The sequence below is a fragment of the Lepisosteus platostomus genome, chromosome 10 (genome assembly GCF_059453375.1).
Source record: "Lepisosteus platostomus isolate fLepPlt1 chromosome 10, fLepPlt1.hap1, whole genome shotgun sequence".
NCBI lineage: Eukaryota > Metazoa > Chordata > Actinopteri > Semionotiformes > Lepisosteidae > Lepisosteus > Lepisosteus platostomus.
In genome coordinates this window covers 4,512,858-4,540,681 of record NC_142620.1, presented here as the reverse complement: position 1 = coordinate 4,540,681, position 27,824 = coordinate 4,512,858, and the positions used below count along the sequence as shown (strand labels likewise).

The 27,824-nt window shown below is 37.3% G+C and overlaps 1 protein-coding gene across 2 annotated transcripts in view; it reads right to left on the bottom strand.

Annotated features, from left to right (window-relative positions):
- ttc6 (tetratricopeptide repeat domain 6) overlaps nucleotides 1-27,824 on the bottom strand; it is a 39,070-nt gene extending 11,246 nt beyond the window's left edge. Inside the window, exons 1-27 of one of the 2 annotated variants that reach the window (XM_088647597.1) lie at nucleotides 27,089-27,824; nucleotides 24,802-26,023; nucleotides 24,241-24,354; nucleotides 23,044-23,256; nucleotides 22,678-22,808; nucleotides 20,590-20,769; nucleotides 18,780-18,939; nucleotides 18,410-18,514; nucleotides 17,992-18,093; nucleotides 17,498-17,590; nucleotides 16,710-17,146; nucleotides 15,708-16,200; nucleotides 15,091-15,220; nucleotides 14,340-14,515; nucleotides 13,911-14,047; nucleotides 13,430-13,599; nucleotides 12,776-12,896; nucleotides 10,306-10,456; nucleotides 9,863-9,945; nucleotides 9,555-9,631; nucleotides 8,462-8,619; nucleotides 6,993-7,127; nucleotides 6,406-6,555; nucleotides 5,721-5,861; nucleotides 2,902-3,015; nucleotides 2,088-2,207; nucleotides 161-234 (exon numbers count right to left, since the gene is read on the bottom strand). In XM_088647597.1, the coding sequence (XP_088503723.1) occupies nucleotides 161-234; nucleotides 2,088-2,207; nucleotides 2,902-3,015; nucleotides 5,721-5,861; nucleotides 6,406-6,555; nucleotides 6,993-7,127; nucleotides 8,462-8,619; nucleotides 9,555-9,631; nucleotides 9,863-9,945; nucleotides 10,306-10,456; nucleotides 12,776-12,896; nucleotides 13,430-13,599; nucleotides 13,911-14,047; nucleotides 14,340-14,515; nucleotides 15,091-15,220; nucleotides 15,708-16,200; nucleotides 16,710-17,146; nucleotides 17,498-17,590; nucleotides 17,992-18,093; nucleotides 18,410-18,514; nucleotides 18,780-18,939; nucleotides 20,590-20,769; nucleotides 22,678-22,808; nucleotides 23,044-23,256; nucleotides 24,241-24,354; nucleotides 24,802-26,023; nucleotides 27,089-27,189 (5,288 nt within the window). In that variant the 5' untranslated portion in view covers nucleotides 27,190-27,824. The remainder of the gene's footprint in view (nucleotides 1-160; nucleotides 235-2,087; nucleotides 2,208-2,901; nucleotides 3,016-5,720; nucleotides 5,862-6,405; nucleotides 6,556-6,992; nucleotides 7,128-8,461; nucleotides 8,620-9,554; nucleotides 9,632-9,862; nucleotides 9,946-10,305; nucleotides 10,457-12,775; nucleotides 12,897-13,429; nucleotides 13,600-13,910; nucleotides 14,048-14,339; nucleotides 14,516-15,090; nucleotides 15,221-15,707; nucleotides 16,201-16,709; nucleotides 17,147-17,497; nucleotides 17,591-17,991; nucleotides 18,094-18,409; nucleotides 18,515-18,779; nucleotides 18,940-20,589; nucleotides 20,770-22,677; nucleotides 22,809-23,043; nucleotides 23,257-24,240; nucleotides 24,355-24,801; nucleotides 26,024-27,088) is intronic. The other variant, XM_088647598.1, reaches the window with a different exon arrangement.

The following is a 27,824-nucleotide window of genomic DNA, read 5'->3' as shown; positions in this document are numbered from 1 at the left end:
TAAAATGAAGGCTGTGAGAGAAGTCATTCTGGAAGCATGTCTTTATCTGAAAAGTTATTGCAACTCTTCAGATCTGTTAAAATGTTAATATTCTGTAACAACAATGCAACTTAAACAGATTTCAGGATATTCATTGGTAAAAGGTGAGAAGTGAACACACCTGTGGTGGTAGACTCCAAGTGCATGGAAGATAGTGGCATCTCCTGGGCTCTTCTTTGAGGCGGCTTCAAAATCCTGCGTTGTTACATGGATGAATGTATAGACCAATTAAGCTGTAGTTTACTAAAGATGACATATTTATTCTTCTACTGCTTATCATTTATCTTATATGAAACTGAACAAAGCTGAGAAATTATTGTATATTATTCAACAAAGACAGTATATACTAACAAAATGCTAAGTAATTAGACTTAACCACAATCACACACTGCTTAGTGCAGTGGTTATACCGCAGCTGCCTTCAATGCTTAAATGTATATGGTATATCCTACATTATTTAAGACATAAAACAAACATAGTTTATTCCCTGGAAAGTTTGAACACTGAGGAGGCCAGACTGGGAAAAATAAGTGTAACAGATCCTCCTTCATGTCAGCAGCAGCCATTGGCCTGACTCTCCCAAGAGACTGACAGCTCCTGCAGTGGCCGAGCCAGGCAAGTCATTGACTTTAAGCTTGCTTTAACCCGAGTTCATTGACTAAACCAATGCAGACAAAGCTTAATATATATACTGATGGAAAAAAGAAAAGCTACACCTCCTCCTCCACACTCTGACCCTCCCATCTGCGTGGAATTTGAGGCATTATAGAATGCACAGAAAACTGACTCTAAGGGTGGCCTTTTCTTGCACTGACCTAAGCTTTGATTTAAGGTCTTTTTAAAGGTGACCGATCAGGCATTGTTCCACCTGGACCTCGTTGGGTAAAAGTGCACCTAACCTTTCGTGTGATTGGCAAGTTCCAATGCCTCACTGCACAAGCTGTATTGCTGGTCAGAGGGCTTAAAACAAATTGACAACTTTTTGTGAAAGTACATAAGCTATAACTGTAGTATTCTCATTCCAGAAAATGTTGCGTTTCTTTTTTCCATCAGTATACTATGATCTATAATATATATATTACTGAAGTATACATATATTAAGAATACTGAAGTTATCAACAACATAACAAATTGATATTTGAAGTATAGAGATATCCTAATGTTAACAAGGCTTTAACTTTAACTTAACCATTCACACACATGGTCAGAAATCCCCATTCTCTAGACTATGCAGTTCATGGCACTTTGCAGATGAGGGAAAAAAAACAAACATCTAATACCAGAAATCCATCACACAAATTGTTTTAATCCAGAATTAACAAATTCCTATTCTCAACAGACCAAAGCAACCTGACCTACGTTTGCCATTCAAACATTATCAGTATATTATCAGCAAGTCAAGACCAAATTAATTTATAGATGTCTTCTTAAACAAGACCTCAGCTAAGCCAATGGACGAATAGAATTACAAATAACATATCGTCTCCTGTATTTTTTATTTTCTTGTTTTTTTCATGAGAACTTCAATTTCTCCATAACTAAAACAGACATAACAAAGACAGTTTCTTAAATTCAGATTAGTTAATAGACAAATAAATACTTGGACGGGGACGTTTTGAATGCATCTTTGGTTTAATTTAATTTTGAACACCCACAGTTTATTATTCATCTTGCATTGCTAAAAGTACATTATCATGTTGTGTTTTTCCCTTTTAAACTTCACGACTAAAGCCTGGAGAAGCCTAATGTCTGCATGAAAGCCCCCTTCCTGAGATATATTCCATAAAAAAAATTCTAGGGCATTGATTGTTCAGGAAAATTAGTGTAAACTCACAATTGGAATTGTGATATTATCAATTATACTTTGAAATACAATTGTACTATCACAAATTATATTTATATTAAGTGGTTATATAAGGTCATATTTTTTCTAAATTACATTATATTGTGTGTGAAATTTAAAAAATAAAGTGATTCATTAACAGGCAGAATAGTTAGATGAATGTTCAGTTGAAAAGATCTAACAGGAGGATAAGAACTCTACTTACCTGGAGGGCATTGTGGTAGTCATTCAGCTCGACATACAGAAGGCCACGATTAACCAACACCTTCAGATCTATTTCTCTCCTGCTTCCAAGAAGCTGAACGATTCCATAGTCTCTTAAAGCCTCAAATCACAAACAAGAATAATACAATATGTTCAATTGTTGTTTATTGTTGTGTTTCATACAAAGATGCAAAATACTGGTGAAATTCCTCGTGTTTGTAATTCTCAAATATCAAGCCTTGCCAAACTATCACTACCACTATCCTAATTTAGAAGCAGCTCTTTTGTACATCACAATCTAGGCAGTAATTTGTGTCTTGTGAAGGAAGATTTGCTGAACTCAGCCTTTATGAAATCACATTGTAGCAGCTTATCTATGCCAGTTAAGGGTATATATATTTATCTTTATATATGTACAGATATAAACTAGTTTGTGTTCAAACAAAACCCTAAAAATAAAGCAATGTAAAATAACAAACAGGGTGCTACATTTCTTATGTAATGCAATACTGAATTGAAGGCTATAGAAACTGAATGTGGTTTATAGTTTATTTCCAAGTTAGACTGCATCTTTTGTTAACAGTTCACATGTCTTCTTTAACAGTAGGAATGTCCGCCTGTGGAAACGTGTGAAAACAAAACTAAATCATAGTTTTATGAGTTTTACAACTCATTTTGTGACATTTAAAAAAAATGTTTTGGGATTTTAAATGGCAGGACACACACTTGTGTAAACTTAAAACTTCTTTAAAATTCTAAGCAAGGAAAATGTAATATAATGTTTCTACAAAGAACATGATACACAAAATACTTACATTTTTATACTCCTTCATTTCCTGGTAGCACACACCCCTGTTATAGTAGGCAAGGGAGCACATCTTGTCAATACTGACGGCTGTGGTTAAGTCCTCCACAGCATACCTGTATACCTGGAACAAAGACAAACAGTGCAGTGTTTTTAGATCTTAAGTTAAAATGACACTAGCAAGATGAAACAAACAAGTCAACAGATCGAAAAGGGCTGAGCATCTGTGCATCCTGGCCCCCTGGCTGCTTTTGGAGACAGATGTGCCTCCTCCAGCTGGCAGAGACGCTGTCTGTTCGGCTGCCTGGGCCTGTGTGAAAAAAGGGGACAAGCCTCTCATGGCATAATGGTGGAGGGGAGACAACACAGACGCTGGGTTAATGATGCTGCCTACTGAGGGGTGTTGACTTATTACAAATAAGCAAAACCGCAGGTTCTCAGTTTTTTTTTAAAACCCAACATACTGTACAGATCAGAATTTATTTGATTGAAAATCCCAGTAAAGGTACTGTGGGCATCTCCTGTATGTTGGAAGAGTACTCTTGGGTGCGCGTGACTGATGTGGTTGTGACTGTGGGCTGGCAAGTAAATCAGTAGCTAAAAAGTCTGTTTTATGAGGCTGGAGGGAGACTCAGATACCCTTGGCCCACAAGTGGTTGCATTATTTTAAATAAATCATCCTTACAGAAAGAAACACAGCTAGAACACATTCTGCTAGTGCAAACACGACATCTGCCTGGACAGCTGCATTATTTTTACCAGAATTCATTCATTTTTTCCCCTACGCGTTCCTTCTTTTTGCCCCTTCTTGTGAGCTCCCATGTTTTGTATGGATTGATGTACGACACCTTGAGCACAATTTAGTCTACATGAAAATAAAAAGCAATGTTAGCAACTCCTTGCGCAATATTTAATCTTCAAGCACTAAGTAAAGCATGTTTCTGTTTTCTTAAACATTTAGTTAAACTGTGAGAATCGTTTTAAAAACTCCTGTCAGAATTATTTCTGGAACGAGTGCTACGCAGGTGTTTCATTATGCTAGGAAGATTGCAACACAGCAGCATGATATGAACCAACTGCGGCAGACTGGTCGTCTTTCAAGGCCAGAGCAAGACTGATGAAGAGAAAACTACTGGTGCCTCACTCCATACACAACCCAAAACACACTCGTGTATGCTAATTTGTATCCTTCTAGTAAAACCCTAAATCTAACATTTTGATTTTTATAATAATAATTATGTTAGATGCTGACCTTAATAATTAATTATCAAAGTTTGTGTCTATTATATACACATTATATTTCTGTGTATATATATATTTCTTAGAAAATATATGTTTTATAAGGAATATCCTTTAGGGTTTTAAGAGCAGCCTGTTGCAATGAATTAAGAGAATATGAATATTAACTAGCTCTGACCATTTCACAGTGCTGAAAATTTCTAACTCCAATTTGTGTCTATACAGTCAATGTCATTAGCCAAGGACAGCTGTTTTTCCTTTTTCCTTCCGATTGATCAATTAATTAAAGAAAAATGTATTCACCTCAACCGGAATATTCAAAAACACAATCTCAACAGCTTGAGGTATGCTAAGTATATACAAGCAGCTGATATGAAATACTATAGTCACTTATCCATCACACAAGCAGCTACATCACCCTGCAGCTCTTAACTAGCTACCCACTGAAGCTAATCAGGGTTGAGCCTGGCCAGTACCTCGTACCTGGATGGGAGACCTCCTGGGAAGCTATGGTTGCTGCTGGAAGTTGTGATACTGGGACCAGTGGGAGGCACCCACCCTGCGGTCTCTGTGGGTCCTGATGCCCCAGTATAGTGGTGGGGACACTCTACTGTAGTGGGTGCTGTCTTTCGGATGAGACGTTAAACCGAGGTCCTGACTCTCAGTGGTCATTGAAGATTCCCTGGCATTTCTCAGTAAGACCAGGGAGTTATCCCGTGTCCAGGCCAAATTTCCCCCCTCGGCCTTTACCGTGGCCTCCAAACTGTCCCCATGTATGATTCGCTTGCACCTGCCCTGTGATGGACTGGCGTCCTGCCCAGGCTGTACCCTGCCTTGCGCTCGTGGCTTGCCGGGTAGGCTCCGGCTTCCCACGACACCGTGTGGCATAAAGCGGTTTGGCCAATGACATGACATGACTAATCCATCACATTTACCAATGACATCTACCTGACTCACTGGGGAAGTGACTCAAGGATGTGTTCCTTGATCATTAACATAATTTGCATCTCTGTAATCATCCATAAAGCTAAAAGGTCTCAGGATTGTAGGCTTAAAACACTATGACAATTCAACAAAAAGAACAATTCAAATGTCAAAGACCTTTACATAGCTGTGTTTGAGATTTTGTTTTTCACTTTTGGGGAAAAAGTGTACATCAAACCAATATATTTGTAGCAATCCTCAACTTGTGATTTATCTTTCTTTTATAAAAATGTATTACTTTATTGTAAAGCACTAAAGTAGGGTGTATAATAGCAGCATCTGAAATTTCATTTGTAAATAGGAAAATACTGCTTCAAAACATCCTCAGAGTTCTTCATAAATGTGTTTTTGTCACTTCTTGTCACTTACATTTAAATATATATATGTCAAAGGAAAATAAAAAAGGCAATTAAAAAAATATTTATGCGCTGTAAATATACTGATATTGTTTCGTACAAGAGATTTTTTATTACTACAGAAAATGATTCAGGATTCATTCCTAATTTGTCTAGCTGACTATGATGACCAGTTTTCACCCAATTAGGTCTCAGCAGTTAAAATAATGCGATAGCAGCTGAGTTTAATGGCACAACTCTTTGATCTTACCTTCATGTAGAATTTCAGCACACCTCTGTAAAGATATGCTCTCACACTCTTGGGCTGGATCTTTATAGCTTCATTGCAGTTCAGAATAGCCTTTGAGTAGCGCCCCTTGTCTCCATAGAAAGCAGCACGACTTAGATATACCTTGAGAAAGATATTGAGGAAATAATTTATTTTCAAAATAGGTTTAACTTCAGTTTACCAAATCCCTGTGATAAAAAAGCAGTATCAGACATCTCTAATTAAAAAAACATGGTTATCTTTATAAAATAGCATAACAATAACCTTCTTGTTTTTTTCTGACAAAAGGTTTCACCAAAAAGGCAAAGAAAGAGCCTTGCAATAGTTTACAATTATTTATCTATTCTAAATCATTGCCCATGATTTATTTAAATGTTAAAACCAAGTCTACATGTAATCTAAAGGTCTAACGGGTCTTAAATGTTTAAAACTCCATTGCAGTTGGTAAACCAGATCTCAGAAGCTAATCAATACTGGGCCTGGTAACATTTCTAAGGAAAGCCTTGCTGCTGCTGTAGGTTGTTGTGGTATGCCAGTAGGTACCACTAACCCCCCTTGAACCACATTTCCATACTGATGCCACTGTATGCTTCAGTTCACTGTATGCTGTAAGTTCAGTTATTGGAAGAAAAGGACTAAGCATTAAAAAAGTATTTTGTTTTAATACCTGAAAAAGGTTGGGGTTGATTGAAAGAGCTCGATTGAAATCCTGCACACTTTTCGATTGCTGAAGACGCATCCGACAAAGTCCACGCTGGTAGAAGGCATCTGCATAATCAGGGTTTATCTTCACTGCATTACTGAATGCTTCCAGAGCCTGGAACAATAGGTCACATCATGCTCTGCTTCGTGTGTGTGAACAAAAGAGAGGCTCTTCATACAGAAGGTGTGAATCATTATTTCATGAATGTCACACTTTACTGATGTGTTTATCTAGGTCAGAATTCTTTGTGAGAAACTTTAATTATTAGGACTGTTTTAAATGCAATGCCAAAGGACATAACAAGGTCCTGTCCAGAGGAAGACATGCTCCCTGCTTAACCCACTGAAAAAAAAAATCCACTCTTTATGTGTTAACACTATGCTATGTGTTGTCTATCTGGTGTATTGCAGCCAAAAAATATATCAGATTCTTGCAAAAGAGCACACCTTGCATTCCTTGCAGCATAATTTAACAGAAGAACAAATAAAAGAAAGAAAATAATATTTGTTTATGCTACCGGAATTATGCTGTAGGAGCAAACATCATCCTACCTGTAGTAAATTGACCTGGGCCATGTAGCAGAGGCCAATGAAGTAAAACACTTCAGCAGCCTCAGGTACAGTACACAACCCATCTTCATTGGGGCACAGCAGCATCAGTACTTTTTTGAAACTCTCGACTGCATCCTGTGTTAAAATATATTATAGAATATATATAATATATTGAAGTAAATAAGTGAAATAAGTAATAACTGCATGATATGAATTTTAAAAACAACCATCTGTCTAGTCCTTACTTTTTACTGTTAACATTTGTACTAGTAATAATAATTGCTTATATAGCGCTTTTCTGGACACTCCACTCAAAGCGCTTTACAGGTAATGGGGATCCCCTCCACCACCACCAATGTGCAGCCCCACCTGGATGATGAGACAGCAGCCATAGTGCGCCAGAACGCTCATCATACACCAGATCTCAGTGGGGAGGAAAGCAGAGTTATGTAGGAGAGCAGAGTTATGTAGCCAGTTCATAGATGGGGATTATTAGGAGGCCATGATTGGAAATTTAGGATTAGGATGCCGGGGTTACACCCCTACTCTTTTCGAGAAACGCCCTGGGATTTTTAATGACCACAGAGAGTCAGGACCTCAGTTTTACATCTCATCCGATGGACGGCGCCTGTTTACAGTATAGTGTCCCCGTCACTATACTGGGGCATTAGGACCCACATGGACCGCAGGGTGAGCGCCCCCTGCTGGCCCCACTAACACCTCTTCCAGCAGCAACCTTAGTTTTTCCCAGGAGGTCTCACATCCAGATACTGACCAGGCTTACACCTGCTTAGCTTCAGTGGGTTGCCACTTGTGAGTTGCAGGGTGATATGGCTGCTGGCTGTAGTAGTAGTAATACTGTGAGAATACAGAGCAACACAGTACTTTGAAGTGCAAGCTGCAAAGAAATGATTGAAATCAAGTTTCACAAAGCGGTAAGATGATTGATGTGTTGTAAAAGAAACACACCTCAAGAAAGCTTTGATCAATGCAGCAAACACATATGATGAACCTTTAAATTTTCCTGTGCTTCTGTATGCCTTTTTAAATCCGACAGTGTATGCCACTCTTAATAAAATAAATTTGTATAACACTGCTACGTCAGGGCAGCAAGAAAAACGAGGTGTTTAAGCAATGTGTTGCATTAGCAGTGCTAAAGGCACAATAAGACAAGGATTTTATGGCCACCCTGCAATAAAATATAAATATGTTCTTGAATTTGGCAACAAACTCTGAAACAATACAAACTGAGGATCCATTCATTGAATGGAGGTCGGTGTTCTTTAATCTACAATGTGAAACAGATTTTCTTGCTCATTGTATTTCAGACAAAGAACCCTTACTATAAAAACTTTAGTGCATAACTTCATTTTAGGAAAGCTTTGTTACCGTGTTTCAACAAAGAAAGGAGGAGTAAGTAGGAAATAATTAAAGAGGAACAGACAGACAAAGCCAGATTGCTAAAGTACCTTATATTTCTTGGCTTTCATCTGTGTTTTTCCAAGAAGGATGAAGATGGGTGGGGTGGGACGTGTTTTTGTGGTTGTGGCGAGACAGTCAATAGCTTTTGTGTTGTTGTCCAGGAAGGAGTGGACTGCTGCCTGCTGCACAGGACATGAGCCTATAGCTGGTGACAACACAAAACATATGTTTAACATTTCTTTCTCTGCGGTTTTATATTTAGCCAAAATATATATATTTTTTAAATATCCATACATATATAAACTCTTAAATTGACCATCTTTCAGTATTATGTCAAAATAACAATATGTTAGTGTTAAGGCGTTTAATGTGTACACACACTTCTTTGTATCAATAAGGTCCAATCCCAAAGACTCTCCTGTCATGAAAATCAATTCACTTTTAACTTATGTTCGTAGTTAGAAGGAATGCTTCCAAGAAATGTAAAGAAAACTTTTTTCATGCATAATGCATAGCGCCAAACACTCACACATGAAGTGCATTGAAGGTGCATTTAAACTCTTTAATGAAATGTCTTTTGAAGCAAAAACAATTTTACAATTACATTTTAATGACTCTTTTAAGTGATAAAGTGACTGTTTAAGTACTGTATTAGTCTTTCTTTAGTTGATTAATTGATTAATATAGTGCCTTTATTTAAAGTATTACAGTATAGGTATAGGGCATAGAAAATGTTTCACTGTTGTCAAAGACAGGGGGTTCATTAACTAACCACAGTTCATTTCAGATACCCTATAGCTTTCACCACAGTGCCATCTAGTGGCACTGAGCAACTGGAGAGCGGTGAGTGGAGGCTCTGGACTGAGAACTGAAAACGTTGTGGGCCCAGTTCCTGGGTGGAGCACAACCATTGTACCTTTGAGCAAGTTACAGATTTCTTCAGCATGAGGCCCAGCTGCAGAAATGTAGGTCATTTTGGATTAAAGCATCAGGAAAATATATGAATAAAAAAACTTCCATTCGAGTACTGTTTGTGAGTACAAGCAGCTTGAACAATACTTTTTTTGTTTGGCTTGTGAAATTCCTCTAACGGTAGATCGGTTCTTCAGAGACTGCTCACACACTGCAATACACCTGTACCTTTATTCATTTCAGCAGCATACTGGATACAGAAACTAGCCAGCTCAAATTCCTTCATGTCACACAAATACTGGCCCCTGGAATACAGATACACACATGTGTATGAAAGAACGTTTTTATCCAAAATAACATACTGCAAAAATATTATCACGATAGCCAATGATAATACGACTAACATACTGTAATTTATTTTTAAACTTGTGATTTTTAATTGAAGGCAATTGTTAAAAATCTCAAGTTAATTCCTTAATTTGGAATGGTTTTTGGAGTGTTTTTGGCTTGTACGAATGCTTGTCCATTTATCCTACCTCATTATGTAAAGATGCTGTGCATCAGGCTGGAGATGGATAGCATGCGTTAAGTCTTTCAGTGCTCTCTGTATATCATGCACCTGGCCATTTAAGAAACACATACACATTTTCATTCAAGCATTCTTTAAACCTCAGTCCATAGAAATGATGCTTACATGCTAAATTATTGCAACGCAAACCTGTTCCTTTCAACAAACAGTAATTTTGGCAATCAAATGCATTATTTTCAATTAAAAAATTATGTATTTAGAAAAAGTGTCATGAAATAAAATACCACATTTGTTTTGCTTGTGTAGGCTTTAGGGGTTAATTTTTTTAATAAACATATAATTTATCAGAGACACTATTTAAAAGGTAGAAGCAAAGCAGTCCATAAAAAAGTAACAGTTAAAATGTAGACTAAAGCACTGCCTACTTTTAACAAGTGTGATAAAAAATACCTTGTGATAAGCTTGAGCTCTACAAATATATGCTCTGATGTAAGTAGGATCCACTTTTATGGCATTTGTGAATCTCCGAATTGCCTCATAATGATGGTCCATTTTCAGCATGTAGACAAGTCCCAGGTTTACATGAGCAACAGGAACAAATCTAGTTATAAAAAAATTGGAATGATTGTTTCAGTGTCAAGGAAGCTGTGAAACAGCAGCGTAGATTACCATGAACTAGAAACACAAAAGTTAGGAAACAGCCTTAGAAACAGAAATTGTGAAATTAAACAATATTAGAATATAGCCTGAATAAATATAGTAGTTATGCCTGTAACACATTAAAATACTAATATGGCCAAAACAAAGAAAAGCAATAAAGATATGTGACTATCTATGTAAATACCTAGTTAATATTCCCTGCATTACAGCAGCATTACCATCATTATACAGTGTGACCTCAGACCTCCTCAGACCTCAGAAGCTAAATAACAATGGGGATTGGCCAATACTGGAATGGGAGACCTCTAAAGAAAACCAGTTTGGTGTTGTGAATGGACCAGAAGGAGGCAATATTCCTTCTGGATACCAATTTCCAAACCATACCCCAGGAAAGGTCAAAGGGGACACTGTACTGGAGGTACTATTGATAAGACATTAAACTGAGGTCCAGACTATCTGGTTATTAAACATCCCCTTGATACTATTGGTCAGATATGCAGTGTCAACCCTGGTATCCTGAATGAATTCCACTCTGGGTTTGTACAATATGGCAAACATACTGTAGTTCCCCTTTATCTCAGGGGGTGAATTTAATTCAGGGAAAGTAATTTCTCACCACGCCAGCTGATATGCTATGTAGTGGGCTACTGGTGCATAATGGCTGCACACATGTTGCTTGAGTAATGGATGGAGTTGGTCCCCTCTTATATGTAAGAGAGATTTTTGGCATCCTTTGCAATGAAAAGTGCCATATGAGTGAAATTTCTTATTGTTATCATCATCCTGTTCCTAAGGCATAGGGAATGTTAGCATGTGCTGGTTCATCAGTTTTCTCTGTTCTCCAGATTATATAAAAAGCCCTGGAAAAAGAGCAGACTTCAGGTGTGGAGCATTTTCACCTGCTTTAGTGGTGCATGTTGTCTAGCTGTGAACTAACTGCAACACACCAACTACACCGCCTACAACAGCCTAACATCTCCAAGTGGAGAAATGATCACATTATTTCAAATAGTAAAAGGGTGACACATTCTACATTAAAAAAATTCCTTTCAAATATTTAAAAAACATATTGTCTGGAGCAATTCTTAATTTTATTAACATTACCCAACATAAAGAATTATAGTAAAGATAGTGCCCAAGAATATTTTATTTATAATATTTAATATATACATTTTTGCCATGTCATATAGTTGAGTATCTTAGACAAATAAAACCTCTTGTGTGGAAATTTCCAATTCAAAAAGTCTTTGTTTGTTGCTAGGTTTTTAGCACCAGCACTTTAAGTGAAAATGGGCCTTTACTTTACACTAATGGAACTGATACAATTCTTCAGTCTTACGGGAAGTGCACTGACTCATTACATTGTTAGTGTATTTTTTATCTTGTATTGAAAAAAGAAATGTGAAGGATGTCTGAGCAGCACATAAGGTTTCTTTAGTGCTAGACGGCTTTATGGTGAAGTGTAATTAATTATTTATGAAGCATATAAAAAGCACAGCCAAGCTTATAAAAATACAATATGATTCAAACACAGCTGCAGCAAGTGGACAGCAGGGGTCCAAAATCCTTCAAAGTACCTATCGTATGGAAAGAAGAGAAAAACTGCTGCAGATGAAATTGTTTTCCCCCAACGTACTTGTCCAATGTTCTGAAAACCATATTATAATGAAGAAAAATCTATGTATTTATCTGTAAAATGCAAAATCCTGAACATGAAATAATATAATGTAAGAAAGGAAATTTTCCAATTCGGAATAATCACCTTTTAAATTCACATGAATCTAGATAGCTTATTAAAATTGTATTTTGTAGTTATATTATATTGTTCCAAGTGGACTAATGTGACTCTTTGATACTGCTCAAACCCACTTTCTGTTGAATACGCCTCATATTGAATGCTGTCTGCATCCTTAATGAAAACATGTATTCTCACTGCTCCAGACCCCAGCTTTCACAGAAATGTTCATTCTCAAGATCGCTTGGCAACAGTTCTTTCCTACAGATTTCTTTTTGTTTTTTTGTAACACACCTTAGAACTATCTTACATTCACTTCCTAATTTCAGCAATGTGAAAATCCTACCCAGGAGCCCAGTGAGAAGTTTTTATGTACAGTACGTGGAGAGTTTAAGAGTTTCTTAAATCTCTTCAGATTACATTGTTTGAATTCTTTGTTAACCAGTGGGCTGCTCATGAAATGGACTATGCAAAGTGAGATTTAGAACTTATTGAAAAGAGACATGGAAAATATTGTTCAGGTACCTGTCAAGCTTCAGCACATGTTCAAAGTCACAAATAGCCTGAGCCCACTGACTGTGCTCTGTGTAAAGAATCCCACGGTGGAGGAGAGCACTGAGGTTTTCAAAGCTGTCGTTGATCAGAACTGGAAAAGTAAAAACAAAACATCAATAATTCGCCAGGAAGTAAGGTTTGAAGGAAGTGGAGACCTTATGCGGCCATTTTTAAGACAGTTTAAGAGTGAAATTTCAACTTTGTATTTTTCTGGGGTAAAGCTGTCTTCCCATGTCATTAATTAGTAACTTTGGTAAATGTCTGATTCTGAGCTGAAAGCTCCTAACTTGTAATATTTGAAAAGCTTTTATTTTCTTAAACAACAGTTTAAAGTTAAAAGTTATTAAGAAATGTTACTATAATGCACCCAGGCATTCCCATGGCTCACTGCATTTTAAAATAATAGGAAACCAAAGGGAACATTTATGCCAAAATACTGGTAAACAAAGTTCCAGAAGATAGCTGAAAGAGCCAGTTCAGCCTGATCTAAACTAATCACAGCAACACAAAATGCCGGGTTTGAAACTTTTGGCGTGCATTTAATTTGGCTTGTCAACTGTTTTTTCACATGTGCAGCACATCTGCATTTTACTCCATTTGAACCCTTTACACACTCCTCCATACCAGAGACACTGAGGTCCCTCAGTGCCATCTCAGGGTGGATCTTCCTCAGCAAGCAGCCTCTGTAGTAGAAGGCCACCCAGTTGCTGGGGTCCAGATGAGCTGCTGCAGACAAATCTTCTATGGCTTCTCGGTATTGGCACAACTTGGCATATATTCTCCCCCGGTAGGTCCTAAAATATTTTTTAATTCAACCAATCAGCCTCATATATGGATGTTATTACAGTATAACAAAACAGACAAAAAAACTGACATAAATAATTTTCCCATCAGACAAAAATGTATTTCCCATGTATTATATCACGCCTGGGCAAACATGTTTGATGACGTGACGAGAAACAAATCAGAAAACTGATTTATGCCACCCGTCATTATGTGCAGCATCAATGTATTCTGGATAACTTCATGCAAGGATGTAGCAACAACCAATAACAGTAAAAAAGTTTTTTTTTAATGTTTTGATTTGTGAGGACGTTTGCCTTACCTAGCTTGGGCGTTGTTAGGCTCCTGCTGGAGCAGGGCTGTGAAATCAGAAAGAGCTACCATCCAGTTTGAAGTGCGAAAGTAATGCAAGCCATGAATCATCAAAGCATCTGTCCTTCTGGGATTGATGGTGAAGGTCTGAAGTATTGAACAAACAATAAAAATTATTCCAAACAGGTTTCTAAAAATGGTTGTCTTGTTAAATAAACATACCTTCTTTGAAATGTATTGTTCCCATGGTTACTCTTTTCTTTACCTGCATTTAATTACTTCTCCTTTAAAAACTAGGTTTTTTTATCCCAGTGTGCTAAATATTGCCAATATTCTCTCCCTCTTTCTTCCTTTTCAAATACAGTGTATGACTCACTGAATGACAGTGGTTTTAAAAAGGTGGTTTGTTACACTCATGACAAAATACGAATTCACTAACCTTCACATAATCTTCCATTGCTAGTAAAATTTCGTTTCTCTTTTCATACATCTCAGCCCTCCGAAAATAGTTCTCGTCGTCTTCTGGTCTGCATTTAATTGCCTGAGTGTAATTTATTATGGCCAATGTACTGTCTCCTTTCTTTCGATAAATTTCTGCCTTTGATTTATAGGCATCTGGAACACAATGAATAATACATACTGTAGCAAGAAAAAGATCAATTGGAATTGAAAGTCTGGATATGAACACTAAAATTGAAACTCAGATAAAACAAAGAAAGACTGATAGCATCACGGGTTAAGCAATTTATGATTTCTTATAAAACATATATTTTGTATGTAGAGTTCATATGATGAGTTTGTATGTTCTCTCTATGATTCTGTGAAGTTTGTGCAGGTGCGCTGTTTGCCTCTCACCTCCTGAAGACATGCCAGTTAGGTTTGACTAGCTATTGAAAATCGCCTCTTTATCTGCAATAGAGTCCAGGTCAAGAGCAGTGATGTTCTCTCAGTTCCACTTTGGGCCCTCTGCCTCTGAGATACACTCCAGTTTCCTGTGACATTCGCCCCGACACAGAGGCTGTTTTCTGATAAAGGATTAATTTACTTACTGTGTACATATATTGTATTTTTACAGGAGCTAGACAACTGCATATATTCATATCAGGCCAGTTTAGCAGATAACTGATGGAACACAAGATTGCACGGTTTTCTAGATTTTCATACACAGTTTGTGGAAACAATTAACTTACCTGCATGGGTCTTATTGTGCTTTATTATGAAATTCAGGTCATCCAAGGCCTTTTCAAGGTTAGTCTTTAGCAAATGAATGCTATGCCTATGCCAGTATGCATCAAGCAAATGTGGCTCTATTCTTATTGCCTATGAAAACACACAAATTAAACCAATTTTTATCTTTTTTATACACTTATTTTTGTCATCTTAATTCTAGTAGGGGGGATTATGGAGCCTTTACTACTGATTGCATTTTGTAATTATTTCAAAATAAACACTAAATCTTACTTTTATTAAATATCTTTGTGAATCTAAATCTAATAAATTATAAAAAAATAATGTATAAAAATATTTGGCCCAAATACAGTTCATTTTTTTAAAGCAACTTTTCAAAAACTACATTTTTTTAACCCAAATATTTCAGGTTCTTTGGATAAATCATAACTTTGACAGCACTTTAACTGTGTGTTTTGCCTCAATAGCATGAGTAATATATATATTGTTTCAGCATGGTGCCCCTGTTATTCATATTAGCCAATGAATAACAATGTTCTTTAGCAATGACTATATCAGCAATGATCAACAATGTAAAAGGATGACATTTTACCCTTAGCCAACATGAGAAGATACTTACTGTATTAAGATCTTCCAGTGCAAGGTTAAGATGACCTAGTTTTTTATTGAGAGCTCCTCGTCGGCATAAATGGATGGCACTAGATAGTTCCTTCTCTGATATAAGCTGTGTGAGCCTCTCCACTTCAACCTGTAAATCGGCAGTAGTGACTGCCTCATCGAGGGTAGAGGAGAGGTCCACTCCTTCTGGCACTGGCACTTCCCTGTCAGCGTGAGATTTGTCGTTGGGGTTTTTTATACCCAGCGAGTCGGGCCTGAAGTAATCCACTCCGAGATGTTCTTCAGGTGGGGGAAACACTTCGTCGAACCAGGTGTTCCAAATACTCCTCGCCCATTCTCTAGGAACGATGCTCCTGGGGATTCCTCCTTGATCTTCAGCAAATTCTTCAAAATCCAGCTGCAGGGGAAGACTGGGTCTTCTAGAGTGCCGGATCTTCTCAGGTGCCCTTAAAGAGCGATCTGTTCTCCTCTGCAGCTTGGGCAAAGACTCGGACCTGTATCACAAAACAGACAAGAAAAGACAAGTCAGGGCCAGGGTATCTATAAAGTTATTTTATTCATGTTATTGTTTATTTCTCCCAAATCATAACCTTACAGTGGAATAAGAGAGCATAGTTTTTGTTTATTTATTCAATTCCAAGCAAACTTTGGAAAGGCACTGAGCATAGCTCTATATGTACGTACTTTTTATTCCACTGGCATATTTTAAGGTGTGGACGATACAGTCAACTCCATATTTATCCTGAATTTATTTATAGAATTATCATCATTTTCAATGTATATTTTATATATATGAATGCTATAGAGTGCAGATTTGAAGATATGTGTTTATGTAAGAATGAGAGAATTCAACTTAGTGAGTACCACTGAAAATCCCAAAGTCTTCCAGATATACTGTACAAAAAAAATTAAATTAGGAAGCATTCTGTTTATCACAGATACATTTCTGTATTTTATGTTGAGACTTTATACAGCATGCACTATTTAAAAGTCTCTTTCTCACATACAAATCCATAAAAGACAGAACCTTGACAATATCCTTGGAGGTTGGTTTAATTTCTCCTGTACAAAACCTAGCTTTTCGGGGCTAAGCTTCTTAGTTTCTTTTTTGGCCTTCTTCCTTGGATATATGATGTATTTCATTCCTGCTTTCCGTGCTGCATCCGATGGGGAGAGATCTTCCTTCTCCTTTCTTTGCACAACTAGGACTTGACCACTGGCAGGATCTGGAACATCTGCTTGGACCAACTGTGTTGACAACGTTTCGTTCAAAACATGCACTGTTGAGGTTTCTACTGGGGTCACCGTCTTAAACTGAGCAAACTGCCTCTTTACAGCCTCCAGTTCCTTTGTGACAGCTTTAAAATCAGCGGCCACCTTCAAAAGTGTTTCTGGTCTTGTAGAAAGATTGGGAGCCGACTCTGACCTTTTCATTACAGTCTGCATAAAAGGGAGCAAGAACAATGTAAGACTTAAAGTTTCCTTTTCCATCTGGTGTTTGCTTTATTGGTAATAATAAATAAATATTTTTAAAGGCTACAATTTAAATATGTATTGTTATATGAAAGATATATTATGTATAATCATATATAATTTTATATAACTATGTTATATACATATCATATGTGATTGTTACACAAAGGTGATTGCTCACAACCAGCATATGGCAATCATTTTGTGATTGCTTCACAATCTGATCAATGTGCTCTCTTAAATTCTAATACCCTACTCCTTCCTACCCTCCCATGTTGTAAAAATGATAAAACATAGCTAATGAATATCCTACTATACCTTAGAACCACTATCCAGTAAAAGAGGCAGAGAGGTTTCTTCAGCTGAACTTAAATTCACCATGGATATGCAACTTCGGAATAAAGTATTCTCCTATAGGTAAAAGAAGATATAATAATAATAGTTTTTAAACTGCTTAAAGAAAACAGATTTCATGGGAGACAAAATGAAGTGTATATGATTATTGTGCTTTAAACTGGTGCACTTAAGACTGTGCCATTCATCTGATCCATTAGCTGGTTAATTTACAGTACCTACAATACTTCAGGTCATAATGTGCTCAGTTCTCTAAATCACTAACAGTAAAATCTGATGGAGCAATTTGTACAAAGACTAAGTCTGTACTAGCGCATAAGTCATATGTCTTCTGGAGTAAATAAATGTACTATTCTTAAATTTTATCAATAAAAATGTCAACAGCTTACTTCAAGTGTTTCCTCTATACATCTAAATTAAAAACTAATGAAACTAAATAAGATCCATAATACACAGACCATTGAAGCTCTATGTTCCACATTCAAAAGGCTGTAGTCTGTTTCAATCCTGTCTTGCAGGTCACAACAGAGCTCTTCGCTCAGTACAGTGTTTCTTGTTTCCTGCAAAGAAGCCACAATAAATAAGAATTTGCTTCAGGAAAGTTGTAGTTGAAAGGGGAGGGAACAGCAGGTCTTGGCTTGGGCACAACAACCTATGAATTACAGGCGGTATATTTCAGTGAATGTTGTCTGACATTTCTTAGCAGCTAGCTCTCACTTATATCGTTATTTCACTGTGCAGCAGAAAACAATTGATTATTAAGGTGAAAACCAGCTGTGTTTCCTTTACAAAATTAATACGCTGCATGTCTCTTAAAGTCAAACTTAAGATATTATGCTAAAGCTAAATCTAAAATCTATAAGAATTGCAGAGTACCTGGTACTTTGGAAATAACTTGTCCTGCACGAACAAAGGTGCAAAAGTGAACTTTGGAGGTGCTGGGTGCCAAAGCATTCTTGACTCATTTGTGTACATGGAAGCCTAAGGAAACAAATACATTTAAAAATGCGTGTAAATGTAAGAACAGCAGAAAGTTGATTTAACAGAACAAAGAGAACAAAAGAGTGTCACACATTGAATACTGTTTATTGAAGTGCATTGAAGCAAAAGGCCAGGTAGATATAATAAACCACATAAAACATGCAGATTTAAAACTTTTAGCATTTTTTTTAACTGAACTGAATTTAATTAAATAGCCATTATTTCTATATACACCATCAGGCAAGTATATTTCTTATTTCCTTACCTGTCTTCCTAAAAGTACCATCCTTGGTCTGTCTATATAATACTCTGCAATCCTTTGCCATTCAGCTAAACTCTCTGGGGACTGTGCTGGCAGACATACAACTCCATCCTCTGGACTGGCTTCAGAGACTTTTGAATTTGTCCCTTCTTCTGATAGAATCCTGAAACAAGAATAAACAGACATCAAAGAGATCATTTCAGAATATTATCAACATGTTATTTGGGCATGATAGATATGTAAATATACTACCCAGTTCATACTGGGAGCTACTACAATCCAAACAATCCCAGTCACATTAAAACCCTTTTCAACACAACACTTGTCAATCAGGACTACAAAAAGATACAATACATACAAATCTAGAGACACCTAGTGGGGAAGTGAAGGACTGTTGTTTTTTTAGCAGCAATCTCTGGAGGACTCATTTCTCGGGTGTTTGACAAGTGAGATGCCCCTCTCTCTTTTTAGTATTATTGTTTGTTCTCATACCATAAAGCCAAAAGATGACAATAAGAATATCATGTTTGTGTACCATGTTGTATATTATGTTGTTCAAAACAATAGAAGTCATATCCACGAGGACAGTATAATGTTCATGAAATTCTGAGCTGTTTAATGTGGTTAAATTATTTCAAGAGACAAGAGACAGATTTTAGCTCTTGTTTTTAACTTGTGCTGGCAACGTGATGTATACATTATTGTATTGCACTCAGAAGAGATCCTGAAGTGAGACTGTACTTTCTATGGTAGACACAACTGAAGTACTTCAGTAAGTCTCCTTTTCTTTAAATTAATTTAACAGTTGTAAGTAACACTATTAATCTGATAAATACCTGTCTCAAAAAGCCCCAATACTGATAATTTGATATTACCATCAGCAGTTTTTAGATTAATAAGTAGAAAATAAAAAAAATCAGTACCCACGTTTGCTAATGTTTTGCTCAGGTTTAGCAGCAATTTAAACATCCAGGTGGGGCTGCACATTGGAGGTGGTGGAGGGGAGTCCCCATTACATGTAAAGCGCTTTGAGTGGAGTGTCCAGAAAAGCACTATATAAGTGTAAGCAATTATTATTATTATTATTATTATTATTATTATTATTATTATTATTATTATTATTATTTTCAGATGAGCCTGGAGTTATTACAGAAGTAACAGCCAATGGACCCCATGATTAAAATGTCTTGTTGGAATATGATTTAATTGAATAAATGCTGCCTACGGTATCTTATACTGAAGTTGATATTAAGGCAAGAAAATCAATGAAAGATTGCTTGCTTTTGCAACAGTCCAAAAAACAATTTCTGAAGACAGTCAGCTGTACAACTAAGCAATGCTAGTGCTGGTCATGTGACCAGGTGGAGACATTATCTGTCTTAAGGAATTCATCCATATCTTCAGAACACTCTGCCCTCTGAGTGATATGCACTTTGTTAAGGAATGGCTCCCTAATTCCCCTCCTCATGACCTTTCAGCATTGGCAGAGTTTTGTTTTCCCAAGGATTAACTAAAAAAAAAAGACAATGGATAGGTGGGGCACTCAGGTAGAGCTGTATGTAGCCCTGTCACAAGTGAAATGAGCTGGGCAGACAGGTCATCAAGGCCCTGAAGTGTGACTCTGCTTGTGATGAAATGCCAAACAAAGAAGCTTGCTGGGTAAACTTTTATGTGTGGACTGACTGATTAAGTAAAAGCCTTCTCTGCCTCTCACTTTTAAGGATCCATATTTGATCACAGAAGGGTGTACTGTCTTGGCTGTTGTTTTCCATTTCCATGGGAGATTAAGCAAAACGTAACTGCATTTCTCTACCTGTGTTTCTCTGCCTGGTCTGTGAAGAGACTCAGTGCTGCCACCTGTGGAAAAATCCAGGGACCCGCAGGCATTTTGCTTGGAGTATGAAAAGCCCGAGAAGCCAATTGTAAACCCAAAGGCAGAACTTGGCTAAATGGAGGAGTACAGAGGTGGTGGATGGTTTTATACTCCTTAGCCCTGTTAAGGGAAAAGACAAAATAGAAAATGATAGCTCTTTACTTCCATACTCTTTCAAAGAAAGAATCACATAGCATTCTCTAATAATCCAGGTGGGTAGCTGTGTCAGCATTCGAAGGCTTCAAAGGAACAAGTAATAGGTTTATTCCATGCTGAAAAGAGAAGAAAGAAAACACAACGTTTCGGCTCCGGAGCCTTCTTCAGGTGTCAAGACACCTGATGTCAAGAAGGCTCCACAGCCGAAACGTTGTGTTTTCTTTCTTCTCTTTTCAGCGTGGAATAAACCTACTACTTATTCTCTAATAATATTCATTATTGTTTTCATTAATTAAATTAAAGACAGTTATTAATGTTTCAGGAACTGTATAGAACACTAAAATAATCTATGAAAACAGAAATTCTCTAAAAAAACACGAGAAAGTCAAGCACATTGGGAACTTAAAATGTAAAAAGGAACATTATTGGAAGAAATTATGTTTAAATCATATTTTATGTTTAATGAAACCATTGTTCTTGGCTCTTTGAAAGTAAGTAAAACTGTATAAAATTCACTACACTTAACCGTATGTGAATTACACTGCTCACAAATTTTATATATGGCATGCAGTAAGGACTGCTGGCCCTGTTTGCAAAACATTTTGCTATAGTATTGGCACAAGTTAAAGGTTTATTTGTGCAAAATGTCTTTCCTCTTAACATTTCATCATCCTTTGAAACACAAGACAAACAAAGGCACAACTGTGTGTGTGGCCCTTTCATGTAATATGCTGAAGACAATCTAAAAACATATTCCTGTCTTTTGCTCCGTTGCTAAACTGTCAGTAACAATTTATAGAGGTTAACATGTTCACTTTCGTGTATCAATCAATGATTTATTGTCATGTTGGTTATAAATGAACCACAGGCTCCAGCAGATAAGTAACTGCATGCAAAGGGTCACCTAAATGCCAATTGGCCTATTTCATAAATTAGAGCATTCTTTTAACATGAGCATGTTCTCTAAGCTACTCAGTTGAGAGTGCTATCCGTTTACAATCTGAAGGCAATTCCTTATAAAGGCTCTCTTCCGTATCCTGAAAACCTTTCACTGACCTCAACAGGCTACAAAAGCTAATAATTAAAAGGGTTTTTTTAACCTCAGAAAGGGCGGAGAGAATAGAAAAGGTGTGTCAAAGCGGCTCACCACTTTCAGGCTGTAAAAGAGCCATTCACAAGGAAGAGTCATAACAGGCAACTCTCTGCAAGCTGGCTCCAGGCAGACCAATTGGAGCCTGAGGTATATTAGGCTGAGTAATGACTTGTTCCCGAACACACTCTATCACAGAACGCTAGCGAAGGGGCTGTAGGTTATGATGACAGCACAGTCATTAACAGAATCACTGAAACTTTGTAAATCTCTGCAAAAAGGTTTCCTCACTAAAAGCTTCGGAGGCTCCTGGCAGGCAGCCGACAAGGTAGTGCCCAATTCGGAGAGGAGATTGCACAGTGATAGGTTCCACAGGTCATTTATTGCAACCAGCGATTCTAGATAGTATGAGCCAGCTTTGTGATTCTGCTCTAAACACACTGCCTTAAGATTCCGCTGGAGATAATGCTACATCAATTTCCCTTAACCTGACTGAGGGTTTAAAGCCAGATTAATAAAATATGCTTTGTTGCTTTTTTTTCAATTTAAATTTTAAATGCATAAAAAGTTTTTAACGAGAAATGAAGTCTGAAGGAGAAACAGAATGACTCATCAGATCTGTTCATCTATTACGCGAATATATTTGAGCTCTGTTACCTAAACTGAAGTGGGGTCTTTACAGATGTGTGTTTGCACCAATAAATTCAAATGAGAAAAGGATAGTTGTAAGAACGTTTGAATTATCCACATGAAAATAAACAGTACTGTTTTTAAAATATTACTGAAGTTTTGGAGTCCATGTTGCCAAAAAGGAAATGTGCTCCATTGGTTCACTTTTCCATATTGCTGTTTGCTGTTTGCCTGTGGCTGACACTCGCTGTCCCTTCACATGAAGTATATCCGAATATGTCACCTTCAACAACAACAAATAGGATTTTACAAACTCAAAACAACAGAAATCTTTAATAATATCTCCAAATTATGTATATAAAGAATTCTATGTATTTTTCCCATAAAGGAAAAGCAAAGGATACTTATTGAAATGTTAACCAGTGCATTAGGTAGTACACTGAAATATTTAACTATCATATAACTGTACCTATGGTATAAAATGGTCTGGCAAATGACATAACATGACATAACTGTACCTGTTTAGGAAGCTCTATTCCGCTAATATTAATATCCTCTTGGCCGAATGAAAAATCTTCTGGAGACATAATCTGGGAAGAGCCCTCTTTGAATGCCAAGGAAACATCAGATGTAATATGTGTAACTGGTGACACTCCAGCTGGATCTTTTTTCTGAATAATTTTCATGGGGATATTTTGATGTAAAATGTCATCTTTTAACGCATCTGGAGTCTGGCAAAATAAACATTAAACATTAATAAATTACTGTGAGTCAAGAGGTTTTCAGTTTTGGAACATTATGAGCTAGAGGAACATTCTTGTGTATCTTCATTACCTACCGTCAATTTTGTACATCAAAATCAAACTATTAAGTTAAAACTTAATGATAGAAACTCAAATGATAGTGATAGAAACTCATTTTCTGATTTGTTTTTATCTGTTGCACATCACTCTTTGTCACAAAATGAGAAAGGAGAATGTTCCAATGACAAAAAAATCCACGTATGTGTAACTATTAGAAATCATAGCACTTGATGTATTTGCAATTGTATTTTCTTCAGCAGCCAGTCACGATCTGTCAGTTCAAGTGTTGTGCCAATACTCTGTAATTTTAACATTTTTTGTGCTTTGTAACCACCAGAATTGAATTAAATAACTATCTTCTACAGTATATAAGGTTGGAAATAATAATTACAAGTCTAAATATAATAATATTTACTTAATATTCCATTTTAGCATTGCAGGAACAGAAAGATCACTTGATCTCGAACCAAATAATGAACAGGACGCTGTTAGGCTTAACAAGACAACATAAGAATCACCACAGCATGGTAACTAATTAAGAAAGCTATCCCCTGTGAAAATAATGCCTGTCGAATATGTTCTCACTTTTATGTTAAACTTTTGAGTTGCCATTTAGGAAGAGCTCTGGGGAGTAATGGAGCAGCTGGTGATTCTAGAGTCCTGTATTAGTGGAGTATAATGATAGGCATTACAGTCTGAATGAAATAGTGATACCACTGAAGTGACCTTCGTGAAAAACAACCACCCTTCAACTGTTGTTGTTTTAATCAATTTACAAATAATAACACTATCTATTTAAAAACAAATACTTATTAAATACTTTTGTCTTTATTTAAGCGCTGTGCAGTAACATGAAAACTTGAAGAATAATTCACTATAGAATATGCAGCACACACTTAATGTTTACATTACCTGCACTGGCCTGCCATCGACATCTTCCTTTAAATCTTCTGCTTCACTCCTTTCAGGTCCTTCACTTTTTATCAGCTTTGATTCATTTGTTGAATTGTCTTTTGAAACACTTTCCTGTGGATTTTCAAACAGAAAATGGTATAGACATTATTTGCCTTCAAAGTGCGAGAACATAAGAAAGAAATTAGCAATCCCCTTGCAGGACGTACATTTTTTGAATGTTTGGTGTATGCACTGTAAATTTCAAAGGAAATATAGAAAAGTGTATTATTGGTTTATACTGTCTTCTGTTTTGGTGAAACAGCTTAACTTTTTGATTTAGATTTCCAAAACAAACCATTTCCATTCTCAAAACAGAGACAATAAGCTTTGAAAACATCCCAACAGTCTAAACATTTAAGCATACAACTCACAATGTAAAAGTCATCCTCAGCAGATTAAGAAGCAAAAAGCACCGAAAAGAAACAGTATCCTATTCCTATCTTCTCTATTACAACACGCAGTAATATCATATTCTAAAAGATGTTGACCTGAGCGCCTGTCTTGTTCCAATTGACTTACCTCACATTCACCACCATAGCTGTGGCCAAGCACTCTCTCCATGAGCTCTTTGATCATCTGGTCCGATGCCGAGAGGGAGTCTGTGTTGTTCCCGGACTGCAGAGATGCAAATATTTCATCCACAGTTCTCGCACTGTCCCTAACCAGTGTCTTTGCTGTTAACGTGGACCCTTCTGGCTGTCTCTGCTGGAAGTATTTCTCATTCACTGAGGCATCTGTTCTAGCTATGTCTATAGCCTCCTCCAGCAGCTCTGAAGCAGACCTCACACTATGAGCGTGGCTGGATCCCACGGTGCTTTGCCGGCTCGCAGAGTTTCCATTGTCAACAGATGTTGGCTGCTGATGCCGTGCAGAGGGATGGCTCTCCGTCCTCACTTTCCTCCTCTTCTTTCCAGCCTTTCCTCTGTGTTTCCGGTGACTTTCTGAGCACACACTTTCGTCAGAGTCTTCGGAGTGAGAATCGTCATTATTTTCACTCTCATCGCTACTGTCAGAGCTCAAGACTTGCGGAACTGTTACACTCGTCCCTCTTCGCTTGTTCCTATGTAGCTGGTTTTTCACTGTAGCTGATCCCAACTCTCCTGCCGCAGGTGTCACCGGAGCACGTACTCTGGTCCGAGTCCCTCGAGTCACTGGTTGTACTGATTTGGGTTTCTGAGGTGGCTCAGGTCGTTTTGACAGTAAAACAATTTTTGTAGTTCCCACTTGTTGAGCAATAGCGGGCTTCAGGGCTGCACTGTTTTGGCTTTTATTTCTAGTATATTTAGACTCTTTCTGGCAGCTTTGCAAACTCATAACAGGTACATGATGATTTGCCTCCTTACTTCCAGCCATATGGTTCTGGACACTTTCCTTCTTCAGTTCTTTTGGAAGTGAGGCAATTGGGGATTTCAAAATGCCTTCCTGAATATTGTCTGGGCCAAACAACTTACCAGAAATAATTGTGCTTTTATTTTCAAGGGTACTTTGATGACTGTGAAGTCCCCTGAGAGGTTCAGTGTTTGTCGTATGGGATTGATCTGGTGAGGAATCCAGCAGTACAGTCGGGAAACTCATATTTCGATAAGAATTGCTGATCATCTGCTTGAAATGAAGAAAATCCTGCTGAGACTGCTTGTGTAAGCTCTCAAGCTCCTTTCTCAGCTTCAGTTCTTCACTATGGCTTAGCAGCTTCCTCTGATTTCCTGCCATACTTAAATTGTTTTTTTCTAGCCTTATACCCCTGAAGACACAGAAATATAGAGATTTAGTAGCAGCAGTTGAAGAAGTAGTATTATTAATAGCCATGTGAAAGCATTTGGATTTCTTATTTGTTCCTTTATGAGTTACAGTCTACAGCTGTCTAATGCAACTGTTTTCAAGCACTTTATTAAAACATAGTACTTGTTTAATTTGACTACATACATGTGTTTTCTGCACTTGTTTAATGCCTTTCACGGTCTAGCTGAGTTTGTACTGTACTGTATTTCCAGTTGGGTTGTTTTTTTCTGGTACTTATCTACTAATTGATCCTGTAAAATGTTTGTACAGATATATATGTCTATAAATACTTTTTCCCCATATCTATTCTTGAAAACATTTGTCTCAGCAAGTTCACAAGTTACTGAGCAAAAACAGCAACCAAGACTTTTCCTTTCTTAATGCATAAGAAATATTTAGCTTGCAATTGTATCAAAGAAGCGTATCTGGAGTTAGAGAAGCAGAGATCTCCCCCACATCTGTCCATTGCATTGCCCAATATTGTAGCTACTGTGGGTGCATCCTCTTCAATTCATCTTTGTTTCCTCTAGTTTGCAGATTCAGAACATGCCGAGCAGCACTGAAATAATCTCCACACGCATATTCATAGTTTAATTTAGGGCAAGAAAATCAAAGCAGGTCGTGCTTTGGCAAAAGTTTACATCTTAAATAAAGTTAAGTAAACATCCATCCATTTTCATCCTATTCGGTGTCGCGGGAGAGCCGGCAAGCACCGGCGCAAAGCGGGGATTAAGCAAACATATCTAATCTTATTTTTAGTCCCTATTTTGCGCCAGTCTTAACAACGCAAACTCGGGCTCCGGATCCAAATAAAGCATGTGCTGGTTTATGATTAAGCTACCTCTTATACTGTTCTATAACTGTAAAATGTTTTTCAGGCATTAGCAGATACTGTCGCAGGTTCAGAGCTCTGCATGTTGCGTGGCTCCTATTCCTTCTTCGGTTTTTTTTCGCTCCAAAGTGCTTGCATCAAAGAAAATTTCTCAGTTTCCTTCAAGAATATTTACAATCCTGTAAAGTACCTTACCTGGACATTGAAAAGCGCAGTACTTTCGGGCAGTAATTCGAAATCGTCAGCTGCTTGCGTCCCCTAAAGTTATGTCTCTCCGCGTACGTCTGTATCGGCATGTATAACTACATTTTATGCCTTTTTCTGTCCAGGAGGCCTGGATGTCTGCGCGCAGTAAACAGAAAGTGCAGCAAGTCTCCTAGCAACCAGACAACTGGCGCTGGCCCACGTGGAAAGGTTTGATTAGTCCGGACTGTCTGAGAACACAGTAGGAGCTCGGACTATGGCCAAAAAAAAAAATGAAGATACGAGGAAAAGACACTGTTTTCTAGATCCCATTAAAATACGCCTTCAGCTCTTTTAAAAAACGAGGGTTCGGTGAATATTACAAAATATTTCCCACTACTGCGTCGGAAACTCTAAATACATCTTACAGGAATTTGCTGTGCGTTTCACGGAACACTACGTTTGAAAGTCATCCGACTGTTTTGTTTTTCTCCTCTCTCTGTAGATGATGTAATAATGTAATAAAATAAGAAAACAGATAAATACCAAGATATATAACCTTGGGATATGCTAATCGTGGGCGGTGAAAAGGACCGGTTTAAAATGCAGGCCTTTTTAATAGGGGACAAAGCTCCGATATAAATACCGCCAGAGAGATCGTGTCAGTTTCCAGTTTTTCTTAACCTATTTGGTTCAGGTTCCTGTAATCGAATTTATATCTTAATTAATTTAAATGCGAAAACATAAA